Below are 24,725 nucleotides of genomic sequence, written 5' to 3'. Positions count from 1 at the left end.
GCAGCGAGTGTAGATGGACATACAAATCTCGACTCTTCCCAGCATCAGGTATCGCGGAAGCTCGCTTGATCTGCAAGGACACGATGTGACCCATATGAATGGTCCTTGGCTGTGCAAGGGTGGTCGTCAACCTAATCTTGACCACACCGGAAGGACATCATCACCGTGGAGCGTTCCCTGGAGGCTCTGCAAAAGTCTCACAAATGATCGAGACGTTGCTCAGCACACCATTGAAAGCGGACACATCGTCATTCGTATCTAAACGGTTGCAGACCCTCCTCGCGAGATAGCGCAGTCGCATTGTAGTCCGTTTTTTCTGCAATGCAATGAGTGCATGTAGCAATTATGTAGCACTTCCGAGCTCCACGCATCAAACGCGGGTACGCAGATCACTCTGATATCGTTCGGCAGTTGTGCAAACAAGAAACGGCTGGTCGCACAAGTGCGCCTTGGCCGCCTGGATCGAGCGTCGGCGTCAGAATCGCGCTGCGCGATTTTCTTCACCACTGGCTCTGTTACCCCTCTTCGGACCTCTTGCTGAGCTTGTGAGCGATATGTTCGACAGGGAACGGGAATTCTGACGTTTTGCGTTTGCTGCCGCTGTGCGTAGGTTGCTACCGCTGCCCAGGCCAGGCCATGGACCGGTCATCATCAATCTTCAGCTTTGCAGGGAATACAGAATATAGGCAGAACAGGCGAGTGGAAATTGATGTAAAAGTCAGCACCGATTCCGCTACTACTCATGGAGCTGTCGACTGCTTGGACAGGACAGCTTGTTTTATTATGCAACCGCGCCGGGCCCGGGGTGCAGTAGACCTTTGGCAACCGCCAGCTACTACGTACAAATCTTCACCCGAGGTCGAGTCGATTGGTTGCACGAGATGCATACCCACAAACGACCACACGCATGCAGCAGCAGCTCGTTAGCGAGGGCAGCTATATGTACGCCGTGCTCGCGTTGCACGTGCCCCGACCTCATGGCCCATTCCTGCCACTGGCACAGGGAGAGGCTGTGGGATGTTGCGGTGAAGGTGAATGTGGAGGTCTTGGCTGGTGCATGTGATGATGAGAGGTGCGTATTGGGATGGACATGGCGAGCGGCGGGTCTCCTTCAGAGCTACCAGCAGCAGCGGGTTTGCCAGCGTGGTGCTCTCGCCCGAGCGCGCGCGCATTTTTTCTCTTTCGTGTAGCTTGGGCCCGCGAGGCTAGGCTGTGTCTGGGTGCTGGTTATGGAATTCCTTGCCCACGAGACGAGCTCAATTTGCCGCCTTTCCAGGCGCTCGTCTGCTCGTCCTGCTCCGTGCTGTGCGTCTCATTATTACGAGCCGTCGCGCTCACCGTCCTCGTCATCTGCCCCCGCCCAGTCACCCGTCGTCGCTGCTGCTGATTCCGCTGTCGTGGCCGGGATAAAGCGTTCACCGGCTGACAAACCCGTTTCCTGCTGCTCGAGGACGACGAGTCCCAAGCACCCAAGACGGGTGGCTTTGAAAAGCTTCGTTCAGTGACATATCCCACGCTTCCCTGTCTATTTATCCTGACTGCGTTGCCGGACTGCCTTCCTCGTCACTGGCCATCGTCACCGCCGACCTCACGTCACCGCGGTCCACCGGAGGCCGCTGCGCCTTGCGGGCACGACAACACAGACGACGCCGCGACGCCCGCGACATCGATCTCGACCCTACCGACGACGCCTCGCTGGTCGCCACGCCAAGCGTCTGACGCCGTGCAACATTTTTGTGCCGCCGACGGGCCAGGCAGAGCAGGAACTCGACGCTGCCACGCGGAAGGCGCGGACTGCACCAGCGCAGAACATGGCCACCACGCCGCCGGCCGAGAACAGTGGCGTGCGGCCGTCGCCAGCGCCCACGGTGTCGACGGCGTCATTTACCTCGTCCAGCCAGCATGAAAGCAGTGACGCGCCTCTGCCATCAGCGTCGCTCGACGCCCCGCACCCGCCCACCTTGAACGGCGACACCAAGCCCGCCACTACTACCAACACCGCAGCCACTCCATCCAACCTGGCGCAATCAATACAGGCCAAGGCAGAGAGACCGGCTGGTCCTCAGAAGAAGCCGACCTTTACGTCACGGCTCTCGCGCATGTTTTCGCAGCGTGATGCGAACGGTTCAAGAGAGCAGGTCAAGGCCGAAGCTGCTGATAAGGTCCCCGAGACCGCTGTAGAAGACCCAGTGGCAGAGAGTGGGAAGCCGCGACCACCGAAGCCCAGCCGACAGTCGTCCAAGCACGAGAAGATGGAGGGCAACCTACGAAACGGATCCGTCTCTAAGAAGGGGAAAGGTGACGAGGTTGCCAATGCGGCTACGAAACGCTTCTGGGTTGAAGAAAGCGGAGAGCACTTCCACTACCTGCGAGGTGCCAAACGACAGGACAAATTGACAGACATGTTGCGTGACTTCATGTCAGGCAGGAGAGGTCGGGACCAGCATGAGGAGCAGCCACTGTCACTGATGTCGACCTGGGTCGATCAGATCAGGAACGAAAAGGACAAGATGGCGAAGGACAAGGAAAAGGGTCCCAACGCGACAGCTTCGCTCGTGCAAAAGTACGGCAAATGTCAGGAAATTGTTGGGCGTGGAGCCTTTGGTATCGTCCGGATAGCACACAAGACCGATCCCAACGACTCCAAACACGAACAACTTTATGCCGTCAAGGAATTTCGGCGCCGGCCGCAGGAAGATCCGAAGAAGTACAGCAAGCGCCTCAACTCGGAATTCTGCATCTCCTCGTCATTACGGCATCCCAATGTCATCCATACACTAGACTTGCTCGAGGACGCCAAGGGTGACTATTGTGAGGTTATGGAGTTTTGTGCCGGAGGTGATTTGTACAGCTTGGTGCTTGCTACCGGCAAGCTCGAGGTCACCGAGGCCGATTGCTATTTCGCACAGCTCATGCGAGGCGTCGAGTACATCCACGAAATGGGCGTTGCACATCGCGATTTGAAGCCTGAGAACTTGCTATTGACTACACACGGAGCTCTAAAAATTACGGATTTTGGCAACGGAGAGTGCTTCCGAATGGCGTGGGAGACAGAACCACACATGACGGCCGGCCTTTGTGGCAGCGCTCCCTACATTGCTCCAGAAGAATATATTGAGCAAGAATTTGACCCTCGTGCAGTCGACGTTTGGGCTTGCGGTGTCATTTACATGGCCATGCGCACAGGACGCCACCTTTGGCGTGTGGCGAAGAAGGACGAAGACGAATTTTACGACAACTACATTCGAGGTCGCAAGAGCGAAGAAGGCTATGGACCCATTGAGACGTTACACAGAGTAAGCCATTCTTCCTCGCATAAAGACGCAACTTCTACACAGAAGCCGTTCTTCCCTGAAGGGTGTACTCACTCTTCTTGTCAGGCTCGTTGTCGCAACGTGATTTACAGCATTCTCGACCCCAACGCGAGTCGTCGAATATCCGCCCATCAGGTCCTGAACTCCGAATGGGGCAAGGGGATAAAACTCTGCAAAGCCGGCGAGCAAGGTCTCTAACCCAGGTCCATGGGCAAAGAACCGCTCGATAAAAGGACGTTCCGGCCCTAAAAGTATTCACGACGAACTTTCTTGAACCACGATACGAACGAACGAACGACGATGACGATGACGATCTCCAACACTACGACCATTCTTTGGACGCGTCGTGAGATGTCCTCCAAATCTTCGCGACACGCAACGCATCCAATTCGGGCAAGGTTTTTGTGTTTAACGACTCGTCTTGGTCTTTTTATGCCTTTTTTGTTCTCTGCCTCCTTCGATTACGGAACGCAAACTTGTGGATATTGAGCGTTCAGCGAAAGCGGCCTGTACTTGATGGAGAGCATGGAATACCCCCGTTACAACATTATTCTTCAGCGCTGCTCTTTCCAGGCATTCATGATGAGAGGACTACTTCTTTTTTTCCATTTCCGCGAGCCAACAAGCGTGTTTATACACTTCTGTTTCTTGCGCTCGCTTCTTTGCATAGAAGGCGGCTTACGAATGCTTCGATTCGACTCTCGTTTCGGAACGATTGATGCTTTCGCCGGGGAACTTTGGCTAGAAGGCGCTGTTCTTCGTGTGGCTTGAGACGATGGTGGAAAGACAAGCCAGCCAGATGGACTCGAGAGTTCGGTCGTTTTGTACATACTTGCATACTCTCAGTTACAGGCGCACAAGAGCGTCAGTATGGAAATATATGCATTGACCCGTCTCCTTCGTGGAGAGAGAGGCGTTACGACCGACTACATGACAGTACAGTATCTTGTTGTTGCTTCGCCCGGTGGCCTCGAATTTCAGGCTGAAATCCGGAGTTACTTACTCCACGTTCTCTGTTTGTACCTCCTGTACTCAGCTTGTACTGCGCCATGCTCGAAGGATTCGAAGCATGACCTCTCCCACATACAACTCAGCCTTTGCCTTTCGACTTGACGTCAGATGTAAACGTAACTTTGGAGGCCTCAGGAATCCTACTTCCTGTTGGATTCTCGATGACTTATCTCGTGACAACTGGTCATTTAGCACACGATTGGCGGGTTTTCGGGTTTGTGCGCGTGCTTTCCTGCTAAACCGATGGTTATTTGTCGGAGCGTTGTGCTTCGTCTTGTCTAAGCCTTGCGCCTTGCCTTCTAGCCTCTTTCTGTGCATGCCGCGCCGCAGGGCTGTGGAGGCTACTGTTATCTCATTCGTACATGGTAGATGGGCTTTGATCGGTTCGTAGGAATGAGAGACAAGTCTACGAAATCGTTTCTGCGGAAGATGATGATATATAGGATCTTTGTTTCGGGACCACCTTGAGTGATTGTACAAATTTGTGAAGTTTTGTTTTGAAGTTGATATTGAGATTCAAGAGACAGAAACAACAACAGAAACAGAAACATCATGGGTTGCGCATCTTCGAAGCCCTCGTATGGCGGGCGAAATGCCAGGTAGGTATTGACTGGTCCACATTCCCTGTTCTTCAGGGGGCTAATATCCTCTATCAGATATGCAAGAAGACACAACAAACACGGATATCATAGCGGCGGGTATGTTGCATCGTAAGCTGGACCCTACTGCTGCTAAGAGAGCCAAGCACTGATGTTGTGTAACATTAGCGGAGGATTCTTCGGTGGGGACGGAGGCGGAGGAGGAGGACATAGTGGCGGACACCATGGTGGACATTTCTCTGGAGGTAAGGATATGATGAGCGGAAAAACGTTGTGCTGACGCTGAAGCTGACGTGTGAATGATAGGCGATGGAGGAGGTGGTGGTGGTTGTGGCGGTAAGTTGTATCGATTGCCGCAGTGAGACGATTCTTGTGCTGACGAGTGTATTTAGGCGGCGGTGGTGGCGGTGGTGGAGGGTAAGACTTGAGCTGTGTCCGGGAGATCGAGCATTCACGGCCTGGGCTGGAGAATTGGTTCCATACACGAGATTGCGCGTTGCTTGAATAGTTCGAACAATCTTTCCTAGAGATCTTTGAATGAGCATTCAGATTACCACATGCTGCTGGCGCCATGCCTCTCCGGCGCGTGTCGTCTCGAAATATCTTGAGCCTGTGAAACGTTGCATTCGGATGAAACCCCAACGCTCATCGCCATCCAGCAGTTATCGTTCAACATAAGCGGTCGACCTGTCTCGCTGGGAACTGTGGTTGTAAGCTGCACCAGCTGCATGCGGGAGAGCTGGTCGTGCATCGGAGTGCGAAGCGTTCATGCCCGTCAAACCTGCTTTTCACGCAGGAGCTGGAAGCTGTGCCGTTGGATGCACACCGCTGGCAGAGAGCAACATTCTGCGAGCACCGTGAGAGAGCATACAGAAGTGCCACAAGAAGTCAAGGTTTTAACCAGTCGTAGATTTGCGGAGGACCAAGAGCAACAGTTGGTGTTGTACAGATCGAACAGCACTCCTGGTGCCTGTGTGCCGGGTGTTCTATCGTCGGATCTGCAGTTCTGGAATGCCGGCTCTTGCGGGTCCACAGAATAGGCTGGACGCTGGTCTTCCCCGCAAATGCACGCACAAAGCGAATCAGCGGCAGGCTCGGCGCAGTGCTTGTCCCTCCATCCCAGAATCACGACAATTTCCGTGCAGCAGCGAGCGGTCGGTGAGCCGGCTTACAACTCGACTGCGAATCCTGCTTCCTCAACCTCTGCTCGCAACCCCGCCGCTGTCTTCGCTATCGCCAGCGCTCATATTTTAGCACGTCCGTCCGTGTGTCGTTGTGTCGCCGTGAACATTGTGCGAGTGTCCCGCGCCCGGTGCCCGACGAGACAAAAAGCAGCAGTTCGCAGGCACACGACGGCCGATCAGGGCCACAAGTACCTCACGTTACTCTCGTGCACCGGTTCGACGGGATTCCAGCTGCCCCTTCCGAACGGCCGGCAAACCAAGTCACGACTGCCCACAAACGTCACGCTCGGAGGAAGTCGCGTGCGACACCATCCACAGGAGCAGGAACATCTCCATTTCTAATCGCCGACCACCACCTTGTCCTACGTCAGCCACTACAAAGAACACACCGATTGCGATCAACGACTGCTCCAACACACAACACCCAGCAACACCACACAGACGCTGCGGCACCATGTTCCCCGTCGACTCTCTTCCTGCCGCATACCACGAGGAGCGCGAAGCCGCCGACGCTGCCAGGCGCCTGGCCCACATCCAACAACAGCAGGCCAAGGCACAGGCTGCAGCGGTAGCCGGCGCCTTGAAGAACGCCTCGCAAGACAAGCCGTGCACACAATCTCTTCTACAGCAACCACAGCTTTCGCGACCGGCTTCCACCACCGTATTGGGCAACATCTTCCAGGGCTTTGTTCGCTCATCGCAAAGCCCGCCGCCAGCCAAAGGTTCCATCAGCGGCTGCTCCACACCGGTCACGACACCACCAGCAAAGATCATCACCCAGGCAGACATCGAGCGACAGATGGCCGAGAGGAAGCGCGATGCGGACATTGTGGGTTCGTCACCTGGTTGGTGGTAAGGAGGATTGGAAACATGATGAAACGGTATAACGATACGATGAGTCGTGCCGTACCTCTGAGCGACTTTGGAATTGAAAAGCGACCGGCGCACACGGAGATGGTCGACACGACACCACGACATACTTCACATGATACCCCTGAATGGTTACAATGACAGCACGTTTGGGTTTTGAGCGAGGGTGTTCGGAGTTTATATCGGTAGACCGGACAGTATTAATGCAGCAATGCAATGGGCAATGCAATGATATCCATTGACCCTTGACACATTTCGACGCTTGTTCGCAGCCACCAGCTCCACATCATCCTGCTATGCATCGGGAGCATTTACAGCACGCGACCGGTCCGTCATCGCAGCTAACATATTCCGACCGCACTCGACATATCAACATTTCGTTCATCGTGCTGAATCAGTGCCCAAACATCAGACGGAACGAACAGATTCAACGAAGCCTTATAGGGAATGCCCCCTCTACAGCCACTCGCAACGATTCACGGCCTCATAACGATGAAATGGTCTATGGGCCTCGGAACCATCTCGAAAGTCTTTGACTCCCTGCGACGCGACACATTCAATGCTGATCGCGTGTGCACCAAGCATTTGGACTGCACCATTTGCATGTTAGAACGCGTGCCGGCGACGTCTTGATTATAAATGATATGCAGTGTGCGTGCATCGGGGTATCGCAGCACCTCTTCGCCACATGGGCTTGCGACCACAAGCCAAGCAATGTTTGGTTTGGTCAGCGAGTAGCCAAGACAGCCATCCACCATCTTGCAGCGAATGATGTCAGCAGCAACAAAGAATGTTCCTCGCGTACAGCTCAAACAGAGTTCACCTTGAGAAGACATCTGGTCGGCTAGAACCACGGAAGCGGACAGCAGAAACGAGACCGGCAACCGGACACTGTCGATCTCTGGATTGCTTAGTGATCTCCAGCCATTGTGGCTACACAACCAAAATTATGCTGCATCCTGCATCTTTCAGCAGATTGCATAAACCAGGCACTGCGTATATAACGTAACATACATGCCTGATACCTCATGACTACATTCGACCTTCAGACAATTTCCTCAACTCGCTAGCACCCACCCACGATCCAGCCTTCAATCATGGCTCCCACCATTCTCATTGTCGGTGCAACAGGCAACACTGGCAGGAGCGTTGTTGAGACCCTTCCTGAATTGCTTGCCAAAAGCCAGACGCTCTCAAGTCACAATATACTGGCTTTGACACGGTCCAAGAGCGGTGCTGCCGCTCAAAAGCTCGCACAGCTCCCGGGTGTCGAATTAGAGGAGCAGAATTGGGTCGAGATCACAGAAACATGGCTCCGCGAACGCAACATAACCAGGATCTTCATCGCCTCGCACAACGAACCTCTGCACTTTGCTGAGGAAAGCCAGTTCCTTGTCAATGCACTACAAGCTGGCGTCAAGTACGTTGTTCGCATTAGCACAACCACCGCAAACGTGACTCCGACTTGCAAAGTCTACTATCCGCGAGCACACTGGGCGATTGAACAGATGCTCAGCTCGCCAGAATTCAGCGAGATGCATTTCTCATCTTTGCAACCGGCCATCTTCCAGAATATGACTGTCGCACCCATGGTGGAGTGGGTTAAGAAGTTCAAAGAGACGGGCAAACAAAATACGTTCCGCACCTATCTAGATCCAAAGGCACCGATTGCAATAGTGGATTCCGATGATGTTGGAGTTCTGGCCGCACATTTACTGAGTCAAGATGACACCACTCCGTTCAATCACAAGCGACTTTCCATCTATGGACCGGAAGATGTCACTGGTGAACAGCTTGTGAAATTGGTTGAGAAGCATATTGGCGAGAAGATTCAAGATGTCAGTTATCGGGATTGGACGTTCTTGGACGAATTTCTCAAGGGTCATCCTTCCACGTATTTGATGTCGTATATGCATGACCAGGCGTATACTCTCTATGACGGATCGTCGAACGCTGCGGCTACGAGTCGAGAGGTTGTTGCGTTGGCGCCGCCAAAGGGCAAGATTACTGAGTTGTTGCAGAAGGAGTTGGCTGGGATTTAAATACTATGCGCACAGTGGATATGTACGACAGATAGAGCTAAACAGAGCGAGTAGATATAGTAGCCAAACGCTTTTGGCTTCCAGCATTGCTAGTTGCAATTTTGCTCCATGGTGGTCTTCATAGTCTTGCCGCATAGATACAACGTCATTTCTTACGATGGCTAATCGTGTCGCTAATTCGCCAAAGGCATTCTGATTTGAACTTCGAGTTCAGTAATTCGGTCGAGGAGCCGAGATATCTTTTTTCCAGGCTTGATATGCTCCTGAAGACGAATGCTTCAGGCACGGTGGCTGTTGAAAGAGCATCAGAAGCACTTGTGTGCTCAGAAAACTGGGTTTCGAGCTGCTGAACGACCCAAAGGTAACTCTCAAGGAAATGTGGTCCGTACCATTACTCTCACTCCCGCTTACTCCCCTTCGTCTCTCCCTCCAACCCAATTCCAAAACAAAACAACCCCCTCACGATAGCACAAACCCCAACAATTACAATATTTCCCCAATCTTCGGCTCTATACACCCTCGGATGAAGTCGTCCTTGTTGATCCAAAGCATAGAAAATGCTATACAGCAACGCAATATCATAAACCAATTGTCCTGCTTGAAAGGTTTTCCAGATCCAAATCTCATTGGTTTTTCGGAGAAGGAAGAGTTGGAGGATTACACACATGAGGAGTGCGCCACCGAGTTGGTGTTGGAAGAAAGTTTGGAGGGGGTTGTAGGGGGAGAGGGAGGAGGGGATGAAGGCGGAGGTTACGAGGGATGGAGTGAAGAACATCATGGAGATGCCTGAGAGGGCGATTAGGGGGTCGAGGAGGGTGAAGAAGAGGGTGTAGGGTTTGGGGATTGGGGAGGGCATGATGGCAGTGGGAAGTAATGATTTGGAGCTGGAGGAGAGCAGCTCTTGAGTAGTTTGTGATGACAGGATGAGAGCAGTGCTGGAAGCGTTGTGTCCGGGCAGATGTTCAGCTCAAGGTCAGGGTCAGCTTGTGTTCTGTGGCAGCTGCAGTTAGAGCTGCAAGAGGTCTCAGCTCGGAGGCTTGATTCTGCCGCGTGTTCCACGCGTCGATTGTAACCTCACCTGCTACCATTTTCCTCTCAGTCTCCCAGCTAGAGCTGCATCGCCCAAATCTCTTGCGCCATACATCTGCAAGCGCCGACTCTGGCCAACAAGCCATTCGTTGGTTTTGCTCCGCCTGCTCAATGGGCGGCTCGTCGCGACGAACGACCTCTGACTCCCAACGGCCGCGCAATCCGAGTACCAGCATCTCAAAAGCCTTGACCGAAGGTGCTCCGCTCCTCCACAATGTAGTAACAACATGGTACTTGGAGTATGGAACAGTGCGCCACATGATCAAGTGAAGTAGATGTGTAGTTTATGGACCCATACATTCTTTCGCAACAGAAAGGGATCTGCGTCTTCGGTCGTCTGAGGTACGCCGAGGCCTTCCGTGGGTAGATACAGGGGGCTTTCGAGCGGTTGCGCCTCTTCTGCCCATTGTGGGACTTTCTCGTGGACTTTGGGTCGTTTAGCTAGCGCTTCTAGCTCTTCAGAAGTCAATATCCCTTTCGCTGAGTCTCTAGGCAAGCCGAGATCAATAAGACGATTGAAAGCGGCAGCAAGGGCGAAGGGTATAGCAGAGATGACGGCAAATCGCTCCAGATCCTGGTCGGAAGGCCTAGGAATGTTGGACAGCACCCAAGAATCTTCTTTTCGCGTCCAGAAGTACTCGATCTCATTGCGCATGACGATAGTGTCGTCCATGACAATAGCCCAGTAGATGCGATAGATCGCCCCTAGGGGTGTATCCAGTTTGCGGTTCTTGGGTCTTTGCACGTAATATAATTCCCTGGGGTTCGAGAGCAATTCGGAGGGTCCCGGCGGCGTTGAGTGGACGGCAGTCTTGCTGCTCGACAGCGCACAACCCATAACGCCACTTAAAAGTCGCCGTTTAGTGCAGTAAAGACGATCTCCTACTGCTGCGCTGTGATTGTGGCCGGCCAACCTGGAGGCTGGGGACCAAGGGATATGTCCTTGTGATGTCACATGCACCGGTGTCACTTTCATCCGATCTCCGAGACACGTCTCGTGAAGAGTCCGTCCGTCCTCCATACATGTACTTTGCACCTTCGTGTCTACCACCCGGGTATTGCATTCGAGCAATATGGCATTGGATGCCATTATCCATCGGAAGGAAACACCCTGGTGGCGACAGTTTCAGGATGCGCCATGCCCAACACTCGCCAAATCGCTCTATTCGTGGCGTCGGCGCTTAGCACTCGACCAGAGCTCGCAACAAGCACCTGAAACTGCTGACGATATTACAGTAGTCTGCGTGTCGGACACTCACAACAGCCAACCAAAAATTCCACCGGGCGATATTCTCATTCACGCGGGCGACTTGACCCAAGGCGGCACCGCGGCAGAATTGCAAGCACAATTACATTGGCTGGATGCTCAACCACACGCACATAAGCTCGTCATTGCAGGCAATCACGATATCATACTTGACGCTGCCAAATCTGCCGAGTTCGGATTCTCACCTGAAGCTCGACAAGCGCTACAGTGGGGTTCTCTCATCTATCTTGAGCATTCCTCTCGCACCGTAGATGTTCGAGGGAGGAAAGTTTCCATATTTGGACACCCTTCGACTCGAAAGCATGGAAACTGGGCTTTTCAGTATGACAAGGGTGCTGATGTTTTCCGCCATCACGTCCCAATGGCTGTTGACATTCTTGTCACACATTCTCCACCCCAGTTCCACCTTGATGTGGCAGGCTGGGGTGAGGGTTTCCTGCTGCAAGAAATCCAACGAGTGAAGCCAAAGCTGCACGTTTTTGGACACATCCACGCAGGATATGGTCGAGATGTAATAATTTACGATGTGTTTGAACGCCTGTATGAGGATGTGTGCTCACACCACGGCGGTATACTGGCTGTGCTCCACATGATATACTTGCTACTTCACATGGCTCTTATGGGTCTATCTCGCAAAGCAGAAAGCACTATTCTGATCAACGCATCAGCTGTTGGGGGCCTTCGCGAGGAGAGTATCCGGACAGTACAGACTGTGCGTCTGTGATCTCAGCAGGCGCGCGTGTACTACGCGCTGAACAAAGACCACGCAACGCTATGGATCCCAGCAGTTTCAGGGCGTGCGGCACGGCAGTTGCATTTGATACTATATGAGCCACCGAGCAGAGACGAGTAGTTGCACAACACCATTGCATCAATCAAGAAACCAATCTTCGAGCCACCACGATACTCGCGCAAAGCAAAGCATCAACATGTGTCACTTCTGTCTTAGAGGCCGCCGTGATCTTCACCTGGAAGATCTGGCGCCTGTACCAGCTGCAGCTCGGCAGCCAGGTGGGACCCAACAGCCAGAGCAGCAACAGATGACCAGAGCGGAAATTCAAGCACACCTTCACGCCGTCGCAAAATATCTACACAGCAAGCGCCAGTACCTCAGAGTCGTCGGTGTCGGTGGTGTGATTGCTACCTTGTCTCTGGGAACACGCAATGCAACACATGATATAGACATCTTCTCCGACAGCATTAGCCCAGATCAGGCCAACTACCTCCGTGCCGCGGTACAAAAGGTTGCTAAGAAGTCAGGCTTGGATCCACATTGGCTCAACAATCAGACCATCCTCCACATTCCGGTCGACCTTCGCGGACGTATTCAGGAAGATGCTGTCCGCCAAAATTACGTTCTCTTCGACGAGCCTGGATTGCAGGTGGTAGCCGCGCCATGGCTATACTCGTTCACCTCCAAGCTTCATCGGATCTCTGGATCAGGAGCTGGTCCTTCGCGGCAATATGATCCTCAAGATGCTGCAAACTTCTTAGCCAAGTACCTTCAGGCTGTTCGAAGGCCTTCAATCACAGTATCAGAAGTGAAAGCGTGGATGGAACGTTATAAGATTAGGATAACAGACGATTCGTGAGTAGAGCATTGGGCACAATCAATGCCGCGGCTGGCCGCGCCATTGTCACCAGTGGCTAGGCAATGTTCGTTTCTGGAGTTGTATCGCAATGGGCGGGATCTTTTACTCTGAAGCGTCTGGTCTTCCATGATCCTCTCAGCTTGATCGAATTTGTCACCTACAAACCAACATCGTCAAATTCTCAATAGCGCTGGGCATAGAGAGTATCAGCAATGGATTAATTTTGAGTAGGTGATATATGTCAGAGCCGCAAGTCTCTCTTCAGTGTGCGGATCACAAACACGAAGTGCACAGTTTGGAAGCCAGTACAATGCAGGAGGTGGGCGAGACTCCAGACCACCGAGCATGGAGTAACTCTGTGCGTAGACTCAGAAGTCACACCTTGATGGTAGGATGTGTTACGATAGCTTCCAAGGGCATTGTTCGTGATCACTTTGGCGTCTGAAAGGAACCAGCACAGTCAGCTCTATTGTGTATTAAGTCTTTGCTCGATTGAGAGATTCGGTCTGGCAAAGAGAGCTTTGAGATCTTGCATATCCGTCTTCTCGTTTTTGCACCAAAATTGTTCTACCTCACATTCCAAAGCATATCGCGTTCATGAACCTCATAAGCTTGAAAAACGTTCATTGTTGAGCGTCAATCATCGACACGGCCAGATCTGCCAATGTTTTGTGGAACGTGCCGGTAGAATTACAATGCTACAATGAGCAACGCTGTCTGAGACTATGTAGCGTAGCTTGTAGACAGAGATCGGACTCTCTCCCAGATGATGCACGAGTTGCTGTGTTGCATACATCGCAATCGACTTTGATTGCAGTCATTGGGAAGGAAGCCGGCGGCTGGACTTTGAGCCGATTCGCACCAATCCACCCGACGGCAGGATGCATCAACGCCTCTTCTTCATCCTTCCACCAACGCTGTGTCTCTCAGACAGTAAGTATCCATCGCTGTTCGCGATAGTACACTCGGCACCGAAGTAGGTATCGTGCACCATGGGCAATTCGCGGTAAGAATGGAGTGCGACAGTATATTAACTTGTGGAACGGCTCCCCATTGCCATTGTCTTTGCACGCCATCACAAACACAGAATACGTCAAACAGAACCGAACTCGGGCTACAGATAGACACCGCTTCTACACAACAACAGTCATGGCTACTCCAGTATCGAGTCTCCGCAAAATCATCGTAACCGGCGCGACAGGAAAGCAAGGCGGCGCGCTCATCGAAGCTCTCCTCGCACGACCAACACCCACCTTCGAGATCTACGCCATCACACGCAAGAAGTCCTCATCTTCAGCCCAACGCCTCCTCTCAAGACCAAACGTCCACCTCGTCGAAGGCGACTTCTCCAACCCAGCCGCCATCTTCTCCCAAATCAAAGACCCATGGGGCCTCTTCAGCGTAACAATCCCCACCAACGCCACCAAAGAAGAATCCCAAGGAAAAGCCATGACAGCAGCCGCCCTCTCCTCCGGCATCAAACACATAGTCTTCACAGCCACAGACCGCGGCGGTCCCCAAATCTCCTCCACCAATCCAACCCCAATCCCCCACTTCGCCAGCAAATACAAAATCGAACAAGACATAATCACCCAAACCCCCTCCCACAACGCAACCTACACCTTCCTCCGCCCCGTCGCCTTCTTCGAAAACATTTCCAACAACTTCCTCGGCCGAGCCTTCATCTCCATGTGGCGCCTCAACTCCCCCAACTCAAAACTCCAACTCATCTCCACATCCGACATAGGCCTTATCGCAGCCCAAGCCTTCCTACACCACTCCTCCCCAAAATACAAAAACCAAGCCATCTCCCTCGCAGGCGAAGAATTAACCCTCCTTGAAGCCCAACAAACCTTTCAATCCGTGACAGGAAAACCCTTACCAGAAACCTACCCTTTCCTCGCGAGAATAATAAAATGGCTTCTTCATGAACAATTGGGTATAATGTTTAATTGGTTTAAAACCCATGGATTTGGGGTAGAAGTTAAGAGTTTGAGGGAAGAGTATCCTTTTTTGAAGGATTTTCGAATGTGGTTGGAGGAGGAGAGTGCGTGGAAGAAGAAATGAAGAAAGACATCGACAGTGGAATCATGCAGCAGATTTCCATCAAGGTCGTAGCCTCAGGCAAGGGCACAGCAAGCATCGCATCTCACCAATCCAATCCAAGCCTTTTCTTCACCTTCCTCGCTCACGGCAAGTAGATCTAAGATCTAAGATCTCGCCATGTTCCGAGCCCAACTTTATTCTGTGGCTACCCTGTTGGTCAGTGCGGTCTCGTAGTCATTCTTGTATTCCTGAGCCCTATTCCGACCTCACGAGCTGTCGCTGGTCGCCTGTGGCACTCGCATCCCACGAATCAAGTGAAAATGGAAAGAGAGAAAAGAAGACTATACCATGACCTGAATTCAAGTCACTGCATATCGCACACACGGCTGCAAAAATGCCCCAGTGGTATCGCCGCTAGCTACCGTACTTCAGAGAGCTTATCAAAAGCCTCCAAATGTGGTTCATTCCCTAATGCTTTCGTCCCGCAAAACCTTTTTGTCTCGTCGTGATGGGTGTTGGCCATGAAAACATTTCGCCCTTTTTCAGCCAAAAAGAGAACAATTTTTGTGTGAGGAGAAAAAGGGCAGAACTCGCGTTCGTCTCCCCTTTTCCCGCCCATGCGCCGTAGGTGATCGGTGGAAGTCGTGTTCCCTCCCTCAATGCTCCGTCTTCGCCTCTTTTACAGCCCATCGCAGAAAACATCATCTACCTTGTGTGAAGAAGTGGAAAGCAGCATCGATCGAGGCACTCTCGCTAGGGTTCGTTGCTGGACCAGCGCGCGTCCATATCAGATCCATGAAGTTTTGATGAGGTGTATCGTTTTTCCCAAAGAGTATCCAGGCCAGAACGGTTCAGCATGGGGTGGGTCGTGAACTCCAGGCTCGATGAACGCCGTCCCTGTGTGACCGTTATTATGACCATGCGTCGCTGCGTAACTTCATGACTAAAAGCTCAAGCTTTCGTTCGGAGTGAGAGGTAAGAAAGGGTATAGCCCTCTCAGTCCAGACGCGCCATCATTTGATCCTTGGTCAGTGGTGTCAAATTGTCGATGTCTAGCCCCTTGCCAGCCAGTACCGGCTTCATGTGCGCTGGGACGAGCTGAGCGTTCAAATGTGGTGCGATCGACAACTCTGCATATCGTGGTCAGTATTCAAAGCTCGTGGGTCGCCGCATGTTCAACATACCATGATGGGAGAAGTCGAAGAGATTTGGCAGATCCTTGCTGGGTCCGCCTGCGTGGCGCGAGTCTGGAAGTCGCGTGTTCGGATCTCTGAGCTCGTCGAAGAATGGATGCACCATGGCGTCAATTGCCGACAGACGCTGCGTGGGTGTGTACTCCAACAGACGCGAGATCAAGTCGATTGCATTCGGATCGGCCTTCCTAAACACCTGTGCGCGCGACATGTCAGCAAAGGGACTTTCCGCAGTGGTGCAAAGCAGACATACCTTGCTGAATGGATGCGGCTTGATTTGTGGGAACTTGTGCTCCATGTAGTTCGGATTCATAGTCCGAATCTGATCACGAGTGGGCGTGCCAAGCACTTTGATGATCTCCACTAATTGATCGATACCAGACTCTCCTGGGAACAAAGGTTGCCCGAGCATCAGCTCTGCCATGACACAGCCCGTGGACCAGACATCTGGAATGATTGTCAGCGATACGATTCGAACGATGGGACAGATTGGTACACATACCAATCTTGGTGGTGTAGTTCGTGGCACCGAAAATGAGTTCCGGCGCACGGTAGTAACGCGAGCAGATGTACGAGACATTGGGCTCATTTTCCACCAAGATCTTTGCGCTACCGAAATCGCACAGCTTGAGGATGCCCGAGGCAGGATCGAGGAGTAAGTTCTGCGGCTTTATATCTCGGTGACAGATGCCTTGGGAGTGGATGTAGGCGAGGGAGCGGAAAAGCTGGTAGATGTACAGCTTGACCTCGAGGATAGGCATCGTGCTCTTCAGCTTGTTGAAGTGGCGTGAAGCTCTGTAGACCGTCTCCGGAACAAACTCGAGGACCAGGTTGAGATAGACCTCATCTTTCTGCGCGGCAATCAGAGAAGTCTGCACGTTCATGCGGGCGTCGGTATCTCGAACCCTGTCTCCGTTGGAGTAGTAGAATGCCTTGAGTTCGACAATATTGGGGTGGCGGACGATTCGCATGATTTGCAATTCTCGGTTCTGTCCGCATGTCAGCTCTGTATGTCCGCAAGGACAGTGCATTGGTGGAGACTTGGATTACCTTGAATCGCTTGTCCTGAAGCACGCGCTTGATGGCCGCATCTTCGCCCGAAGGAGACAATTTGGTCTGGAACACGACGCCAAAGCTGCCATTGCCCACAATCTTGCACTGTGTGTACTGCATCTCCTTGGTTTCGCCGGTCAGGCCATCCTGCACCTTTTCGCGAATGACTTCGGAACCTGAGTCTCGAACAGCGTCAGCAGTTGTCAAGCAAGGTTTCGTGCAGTGCACGAATGGACTGTATGTGCCATGCTGTGGGCGAGCTCGAGTCCTGGCTCTCTGCGAGCTGGCACTTGGAGGGGACTGATCGTGTCATGCGGGATACACACCTCCCATTCTGAGGCCTTGGAATTGAGGCCGATTGTTCGACATTTGAAGCTGAGGAAGGGCTCACGCGCTCAGCAGCTGCGTGTTGCTATCGCGAGTAGGGCGGACTGCGGTTGAGCAACGGGTGGGCGGAGCGCGGTGGGAGGGTGCGAATGCGTTCCGTGGTTGCGGTTCGTGAGGTGCTTCGTGCGCTTCGGGCGGTGATGTGGTCGCGTTGCGAGGCGGCGCGAGGCAGCGCGGAGGTGGAGGTGGAGGTGGTGCGGCAGAGGTTGGTCAGGTGCCACCAACTGGGCTGTTGCGGCGGGTCCAGTGCTTTTGCGGACAAAAGTCTGCGTGAATGGCTGGCTTGCGCGGATGGCAGCTGCAGCGGCGGTAGCAACGGCGTGGATGGAGCTGGCGGCGCGAGTTGAGTGTGTCGAGGGTGCGCGGCGTGAAGTGGTAGTGGTGCTGGGCGGATGGGTGCTTGCAGCAGTCGTGGTTCTCAAAGAGGCAGTGACGATGGTGACCCCTCACACCAGGTTTTGATGGCGTCGTTGGGGAATGGCACACGACTCGGCGGCGGGCGTGCAGGGCAGGCGCTGCTGACGAGGGGCGTGACAGGTGAATTATTCACGGCGAGAGCAAGACGGACGCCAGCACAATGCAATCACGGCGACGGCGGTGCACGGGTTATAGGATCGCCAGCAGTCGACAGCGTGCATGAAAGCTCGGACATGTATGTGCTGAAATTGGGGTGGGCCTGCTCGCTCGTGACCTCTCAGATGAGATCACTGCGTGTGATTAGGGCCTCCAGAAGGCGGCACGCCAAGCCCAGCAAGCAGGAGGCCTTTCTGCCCGTTGCTGCTGCTGCTGCTTCGCGCCAGAAACAGTGGGAAAGCTAACACGTACGCGAATGCAAACGGCAGACACGTCGAGCACCACGTGTGCAGCAACACCAGCAGACTCTGCTTCGGCGACAAGACAGACGCACGATGATCAGAAATGGTCCTGAGACCCGCCCAAACCCGCAGGAAGGTCATGAGGTCCAGCTTGCTCCTCTTACTAGTTGAGCGCGCGCGCCGCTCTTATTATTATTATTATGCAGCAGGAGCCGCGCTCGCATTGGCCGTCGGGCACGGTGCCGGTTGTCACTTCCATCAGAACATCTCCGACCGGGCAACGCATACTGCTGTCACTGCCTGTGTTGCGAGGACTGTTCATTGACACACGGCAGCGCCTCGTGCACACCATGCCGTGAGATGACGATGTTCCGAGTCGGCGCCCCTAGATCCTTGCACCAGGCAAAGCAAATACAATGGAAGCTGTCTGCTCACTCGCCCGACGCACGCTCGGGTACCTCACTACTCTCGCGCTGTGCTGCATGTCTGCATCACGGCTCTGACAACGACATTTCCACTTTGCGGACCAATCAAAAAATACGCATTTTGCGGGATGGACTGCCACTCTTCGGGCCTGCAGACGGACCGAGTGGGAAGCTTTCGTGCTCTGCTCTGCTCTGCATCTCGCACTTGTCTACTGCTGCTCGATCGAAGACAATTGGGAGAGCCGCATTGCTGCACACTCGCGCAGACTGGTAGCTGCCATCGAGCGCTCAGCGCTGCCTGCCACGATCGCGGTCAGCTCAACGCCGCATGCTCAACCAAGCGCACGGATCACCCAGCGATCTCGCTCTCTCAGCACTTCACAAAGTTCACATGCCATTGCCACAAGCGCCAAGCGAGTGCACTGCGACACCTGGAACGAAGCGACACGCGCTACCATCGTCTAGATCTTGCTAGTTCGCGTGGAGAACTGGTGCATCGAGCCCAGCATCGTGAGCTTCATCACGACCAATCCGTCTCGCTGACCGAGAACAGTCACGATAGTCGCAAATACTCCAGACGTCGCGCTGCCTATCCTCGTCCGCACTACTGCGAGTCTGGAGAGGTCATGCAGTACTAAGACTACGCAACACAGCGGCCCGAATCCTGAAGTTTGCGCGATATACGTGACAGGATACATGCCCTGCTGCCCAAATGCCGTTCGTTGGGAAAAGAGCGAGACGATGACACGACCAGAAGAACAGACAAGAAAATTCGACCTAGTTGTGTGTCGAGACTACCCTCAGAACAATTTACGGCACGCCGTTTCGTAATATTGCCAAATATGCCATACCTCCCGCTCCACGATTAAACGCCATCGTGACCGCACTAGTACCAGCAATGCTGCTGATTCCAGCTCTCGCGGAGCCGCGCTCTGCCTAAGCTCCACTTTTCCCGCCCTTCACCCCTCCACCACAGATGACTCCCCACAGTCACATGGCACGAGTACTATTCCTGCAGACTCCACTGCAAGTCCAGGCTTGCGCCAACCTCGCCTCAGGCGGTCGAGACGAGACTGACGAACACCCCAAACTACCGACAAACCCTAGACCGAGCATGACGATGCCTAATAACCTGACACCAGACCTCATCGGATCGCAGCTCTTTGCTATTATGCTTACATTTACAGTTACCAATGGTTCCACAGGGTCCGGTCTCTACCGGCAGTCGGAACCAAATATACGGGTCCTTTGCGCAAGAATGATGCCTTCTAGGCTCGAAGCGAGGAGCGAGTTCGAGACTTGACTACATTCTGGCCATGTGTCTTTTCCTCAACTCCGCCAGCTGGCGGCAGGGTCGCCTCCAGCTCCGGTCAGTGCAACGACAGGTGTTCGATGACACATTTGTACCACAGGTCCACGCGGATTGTGGCGGTCTCGCACTGCACGTGCAGTACGCTGACCGGTGATGGCAGTGGAAACGCTGCGTCTGGCGAGCGCAGCATGTCTGCTGTAACTTAGCTCATCAGGCACTTGAGATGGTTTCTGATCCCCCAAAAATTGGTTCCAAAGAAATCTTATCACCTGAATGCCATATGCAGAGTGCTCTCAGAACACCCTTCATGCGTACGAACGAGCCGCCTCAAACTCATTCACATTGCTTCTGCTTCCCATCATACCGACACCTCGCACAAGACCCTTTGGCCCTCTTACCCTCAAATACTGTCTGATTGTACGGCGTGTAAACCATACAGCGTGAAGCCCAGCCCTTGCGGACACAACGAACGCATGGCTCAGGTCTCTTCATCCCAGCCGGCGTTTCCTCAATTCGTCCAACGTGCGTCAAAATGCGTCGTCTAGCTTCTCTTATGCTTGCGAAACTGGCATCAGAGTCTATGCCAGTAGTGCGGGAGTAGTAAGTTTGAGTATGCCGTGGACGTCTGAAGATGAATGTGCTCTTCCCTTAGGGTCTGCCGGTCTTTTTCGGTGAGGCTGATGACGCGGGTGGAGTGGCAAGTTGATTGGTAGTTGTGGGTGCCGACTTCTCGTCGGTAGTCTGCTCTTCGATGTAGCTCGTGCTTATAGTCACAGTCTTCGCCATTACTGGTGCAGGTGGTGCTGATGCGCGCATTTTCTCATTCTCTGTCCGCACGGCGAAGTCGTCTGACCACTCTTCAGGAAGGAAGTCGAATATCGTTGATGGGTCGATGGAAGAGGACTCGCGGTTCGTGCGAGGATGTCGGTCGACGCAACGAGGAAAGGCTTTGAGTGGGCGTCGTAGTTTGCCGACTCGGCCACCAGGTTCGATTTCGGCAGCATGGCGCGATGCTAGACTGTTGATATGTCAGCTTTAAACAACCATCTCCAGCCTCATTTGACGCACCGTTTCGGACGTGAAGTAGAAGCGAACAGCATCATCAATGCCACTTGATAGGTATTGTGTTGTATCGTGGTAAAGATTAACCCGCCTCAGGCAACGCAAAATCGAAGAAAGTCCTATCGTTACACGCTCGCTAGAACGCTCAGAAAAGTATATCAAGTGAAGCGACAAAAAGGCTCACATGCATCGCATGCATCACTGCTGCCAATCACCATTCGCCAAAGGACTCTTCGGCCTATCCTGACCAGTAGAACGAATTCCATTCCCAAACCTCATAACTCCTTCCAACCCAGAAGCGAATTTCTTGCCCTTTTTCCTTTTCCTTCCAGGACTGCCCGATGGTCCAGAAGGGACACTCACCCTTGCACTGCCGATAGAATCCAAGGAAAGTCGTCCTTCTTGGGCTTGTCCATCTTCATCCTCCCACTCATCGGCTGGTACTTCGGCTCCTGAGCCACGAGGCGGCGAGGGAGCTTCGACGCTGATTTCAGGTTGAGGAGGGCCCTCTCGTGTGACTGGACGACTGTCCTCTGCGCCACCAGGCCCGCCATCATCGCTTGCATATTGTGGATCCGCAGGCGCAGTGCTTGAGCGCCAAAGTTTCCGCCTAAATAAGCTGACGGGGCTCCGACTCTCCGGCGATGGCGAGAGAGGTGGTGTGTCCCAGCCTGAGAGTGCCGTGGTGGACTTATTCAGCAATTGTTGCATCAGTGGCACTTCGAGAGCGCCGTTGTTAGACCTGCCAAAAAGGACAAGAGCCAGACACATGAGTAGCAGCGTCGATTGCACGATACCCATGCGTTTCTGCCAGACAAGTTCATCGGCAACCATTGTCAGTCGCGAACTGAGAGCTAGCATTTCGCGCTGATACGTCTCTCGTTGACCTTCGAGCTCAATCACCGTGCTCTGCCATAGTTGATCGTATGCCTGGCGGAAGCCGTGAAGCTCGGCCATGACTGTCTCGTTCAGATGGGAGAGGAACTTGCTTGTGGTCGCCACTTGTCGTTTCTCAACCTTGCTGAATGCTTCTCTCAATATGCGAGATTGCTCCTCGATGTATTGCAAGCTGAGAGTACTGTTGCTTTCCAATTGCTGCAGGCGTTTGTGAACCTGTTTGAAGAAAGACTCCTGGGTGGAGGGCTGGGCTGGTGGTGGCGAGCTTGCTGAGGATGCGACAGGACGTGTCGAATTGCTCGCAGCTGCTGTCTGATTGCCACTAGCGGAATAAGTGCTGCTGCTGGGACCTGTGGTGGAATTGGAAGTGCTATTGGCTGGCAGCACCGTGGCGCTTATCGGTTCTTCGCGTGCTGATGAGTCGTGCGAGGTCGAGGAGGAGTTGATCGCTACTTCAGTGTCTACATTCTGCTTCGTTACTGTAGGTGTGATTGTGCTAGCAGCATCACTGATAGATGACGAAGTCGAAGTAAAGGATGAGGTCGATCCAGTCTGTGGAAGCGCTGTGAGATTCGCGTTGGAGCTCGTTACGACTTCCGAAGTGGGCCGTTGATCGCAAGTCATGTTGGCATTCGTCGGCTCATAGACGCCTACAGCCATTGGGAAGCTGGCGTTGTCGTATTTTTCAGCCAGAGAGCTTGCAAGCGCTTCGGTACTGGACATGGTCGCCTCGTTTGATGTACAAGAAGAACATGATTCATCCTTCTGGGGCTTCTCTTGAGACGAGACACTGTCCGGCTCGCCAGGGACTACTGGCGGTATAGCCTGCTCTGTCGCCTTCGATGCCTCGTCTGTAGACTCCACAGGCTCCTGATGGATTGGAGGTGTTGCCAGAACTTCGGTGTCCAAGGTAACATCATCGATTTCGCCCCTTGCTAATTCTTCCTGATGTCTGTAGTCTTCCATCATCGTGATGCCGTGCACCCGGAGCAAACTCACAGGACAGTAGTATTCGGAGCCATAATGCGTGAGGAATTCGATACGTAGATATCTAGCCCAAATTTGAGGATTCTCGATCAAGAAGGCCTGTATCTCACGAGTATTGCGGGCCTCGAAAGTACCTAGATCCCGCCATTTTTCCATCTTGACGGGATACCGATCGGACACAGATAGTCTGAAGTGGCGGAAGCCAGAGCTGAAGAACTCGTAATTGGCCAGCACAATTGTGTCGATTTGTATGTCGTTGCACAACTCCACGATCAAGAATTTGTTGTCGGCCGCACACTTGTTGAGCATGTAGCTGTCTTTGCTTTCGACCAAGACGGACGTGGCGGACTTTGCCTCCTTGTTGTTCTTCAGAACAGTCGCAGCGCAGTCGAAGGATGCATAATTTGTGCGCTCCTTACAAGTTTTGCCAGCGTCTTTGGACCTGAGTGAGGTCGGATGACCTGGTACTGGCGTTTGCGCGGCTTCCGTTTGAGCTGTGGGGCTTTCGGGCATGGCGGACTGCGACACTCCCCCAAAGCCAACAAAGTCAATGTCAATCTCCTGCTCATCCCCTAGAGTATCGAGAGCATTGTTGACTGGTCGCGGCCGATGAGCATTGGTGGTCTGCGTTCGTCCAACATCATCAGGAGATTGGCCACTCTTGGCAAGGTTTTGCTTTTTCCAGTCCTCAAAGGACAGAAAGTTGGCATTGTCTAGGGCAGAGTCCGATTCCTCTTCTTCGACGGAGAGGCTTGCGGTACTGGCTGCGACATTGGCATCAGACGCAGTTGGTGAATTCGATGCATGGGCTGGACTTGGCTCATGCCGGGCGGAGGATGTATGCTCGCCTAAAATCGTGGTCGTGCCATTCGCTACGGTATATGTCACGGTGGCCACCTGCGGCCGTTCATCTGAAATCAACGTGGTCGCGAAGGTGCCCGTGTGATCTGTGGTGGTGAGGATATGTTGTGTGCCATTGGACGGAGCGCGATCAGTCCTCAGGCATTGTCGCGCTAGCGTGTGTGTTATATAGTTCACCGTCCGGCTGGGACATGTTCCTGTGCTGTTCGTAAAGTGTAAACCGAGCGTGCTCGATATGGCGCTTCCGGTGTATGGGGCCTGGGTGGTCTTAGGGACCGAGTCCGTATTACTGTCATAGCCGGTGGACTGCGCTCTGCCGAGCGCCGCGGCGACCCACAGGAAGACGATGGCATGGCGCAGCAGACTATTCATACTGCCGGCACATTGTTGTCTCCCTCAACCCCATAGATCCAGTGGAAATCGGATGATGCAGACCAGCTGGCGATGGGAGGATGACTCAAATGGGAGAAAGAGCGTTCTTGACACTTTGCAACGAAGCAGCTGCAGTTTCACCGCACAAAGACTCCTCCTTGGGTGGCGCTGGCGCTGGAGCTAGTGATATAGTACGCTCGTCATGCGCTGGCTGCAAATGCTGCGGGACCACGAGACCGCACGAGTCCCCGTGAATAATCTATGCAAGTGAATGATGCGGGCGACACGGGCAGTGAAGGAATGACTTGCATGTGATCTCCGCGATCTGCTGTTGTAAGGTGTCGGCT

General features: G+C 53.3%; 11 protein-coding genes across 11 annotated transcripts; 7 read left to right on the top strand and 4 right to left on the bottom strand.

Moving 5' to 3' along the window:
- Positions 1-1,811: 1,811 nt before the first annotated feature.
- On the top strand, positions 1,812-3,512 carry HAL4 (Pkinase-domain-containing protein; the record flags this gene model as incomplete). Its single annotated transcript, XM_023602630.2, has 2 exons — positions 1,812-3,296; positions 3,381-3,512. 2 exons carry the CDS (start codon positions 1,812-1,814, stop codon positions 3,510-3,512), a joined length of 1,617 nt encoding a protein of 538 aa, XP_023450627.1.
- A 1,365-nt stretch (positions 3,513-4,877) lies between these two features.
- RHO25_010459 (uncharacterized protein) lies at positions 4,878-5,345 on the top strand (the record flags this gene model as incomplete). Its single annotated transcript, XM_065603296.1, has 5 exons — positions 4,878-4,924; positions 4,982-5,035; positions 5,093-5,169; positions 5,231-5,260; positions 5,317-5,345. The coding sequence occupies 5 exons, from the start codon at positions 4,878-4,880 to the stop codon at positions 5,343-5,345; spliced, it is 237 nt and encodes a 78-aa protein (XP_065459368.1).
- A 1,217-nt stretch (positions 5,346-6,562) lies between these two features.
- On the top strand, positions 6,563-6,964 carry RHO25_010458 (uncharacterized protein; the record flags this gene model as incomplete). The annotated part of the gene is made up of 1 exon (XM_023602631.2): positions 6,563-6,964. One exon carries the CDS (start codon positions 6,563-6,565, stop codon positions 6,962-6,964), a length of 402 nt encoding a protein of 133 aa, XP_023451545.1.
- A 1,111-nt stretch (positions 6,965-8,075) lies between these two features.
- Positions 8,076-9,020, top strand: RHO25_010457 (uncharacterized protein; the record flags this gene model as incomplete). Its single annotated transcript, XM_023602632.2, has 1 exon — positions 8,076-9,020. The coding sequence occupies one exon, from the start codon at positions 8,076-8,078 to the stop codon at positions 9,018-9,020; it is 945 nt and encodes a 314-aa protein (XP_023451119.1).
- Positions 9,021-10,371: 1,351 nt separating this feature from the next.
- Positions 10,372-10,947, bottom strand: RHO25_010456 (uncharacterized protein; the record flags this gene model as incomplete). The annotated part of the gene is made up of 1 exon (XM_023602633.2): positions 10,372-10,947. One exon carries the CDS (start codon positions 10,945-10,947, stop codon positions 10,372-10,374), a length of 576 nt encoding a protein of 191 aa, XP_023451171.1.
- Positions 10,948-11,182: 235 nt separating this feature from the next.
- On the top strand, positions 11,183-12,100 carry RHO25_010455 (uncharacterized protein; the record flags this gene model as incomplete). The annotated part of the gene is made up of 1 exon (XM_023602634.1): positions 11,183-12,100. The coding sequence occupies one exon, from the start codon at positions 11,183-11,185 to the stop codon at positions 12,098-12,100; it is 918 nt and encodes a 305-aa protein (XP_023451341.1).
- A 205-nt stretch (positions 12,101-12,305) lies between these two features.
- RHO25_010454 (uncharacterized protein) lies at positions 12,306-12,968 on the top strand (the record flags this gene model as incomplete). The annotated part of the gene is made up of 1 exon (XM_023602635.2): positions 12,306-12,968. One exon carries the CDS (start codon positions 12,306-12,308, stop codon positions 12,966-12,968), a length of 663 nt encoding a protein of 220 aa, XP_023451340.2.
- Positions 12,969-14,117: 1,149 nt separating this feature from the next.
- Positions 14,118-15,035, top strand: RHO25_010453 (uncharacterized protein; the record flags this gene model as incomplete). Its single annotated transcript, XM_023602636.2, has 1 exon — positions 14,118-15,035. One exon carries the CDS (start codon positions 14,118-14,120, stop codon positions 15,033-15,035), a length of 918 nt encoding a protein of 305 aa, XP_023451169.1.
- A 975-nt stretch (positions 15,036-16,010) lies between these two features.
- Positions 16,011-17,593, bottom strand: GSK1 (Glycogen synthase kinase 1; the record flags this gene model as incomplete). Its single annotated transcript, XM_023602637.2, has 7 exons — positions 16,011-16,144; positions 16,199-16,403; positions 16,461-16,654; positions 16,710-17,058; positions 17,113-17,196; positions 17,258-17,436; positions 17,587-17,593. 7 exons carry the CDS (start codon positions 17,591-17,593, stop codon positions 16,011-16,013), a joined length of 1,152 nt encoding a protein of 383 aa, XP_023451106.2.
- Positions 17,594-20,847: 3,254 nt separating this feature from the next.
- On the bottom strand, positions 20,848-21,302 carry RHO25_010451 (uncharacterized protein; the record flags this gene model as incomplete). The annotated part of the gene is made up of 2 exons (XM_023602638.1): positions 20,848-21,217; positions 21,268-21,302. 2 exons carry the CDS (start codon positions 21,300-21,302, stop codon positions 20,848-20,850), a joined length of 405 nt encoding a protein of 134 aa, XP_023451339.1.
- A 157-nt stretch (positions 21,303-21,459) lies between these two features.
- RHO25_010450 (uncharacterized protein) lies at positions 21,460-24,378 on the bottom strand (the record flags this gene model as incomplete). Its single annotated transcript, XM_023602639.1, has 1 exon — positions 21,460-24,378. The coding sequence occupies one exon, from the start codon at positions 24,376-24,378 to the stop codon at positions 21,460-21,462; it is 2,919 nt and encodes a 972-aa protein (XP_023451170.1).
- Positions 24,379-24,725: the final 347 nt, after the last annotated feature.

This window comes from Cercospora beticola, chromosome 7 (genome assembly GCF_033473495.1).
Source record: "Cercospora beticola chromosome 7, complete sequence".
NCBI lineage: Eukaryota > Fungi > Ascomycota > Dothideomycetes > Mycosphaerellales > Mycosphaerellaceae > Cercospora > Cercospora beticola.
This window is presented reverse-complemented; position numbering and strand designations above follow the sequence as displayed.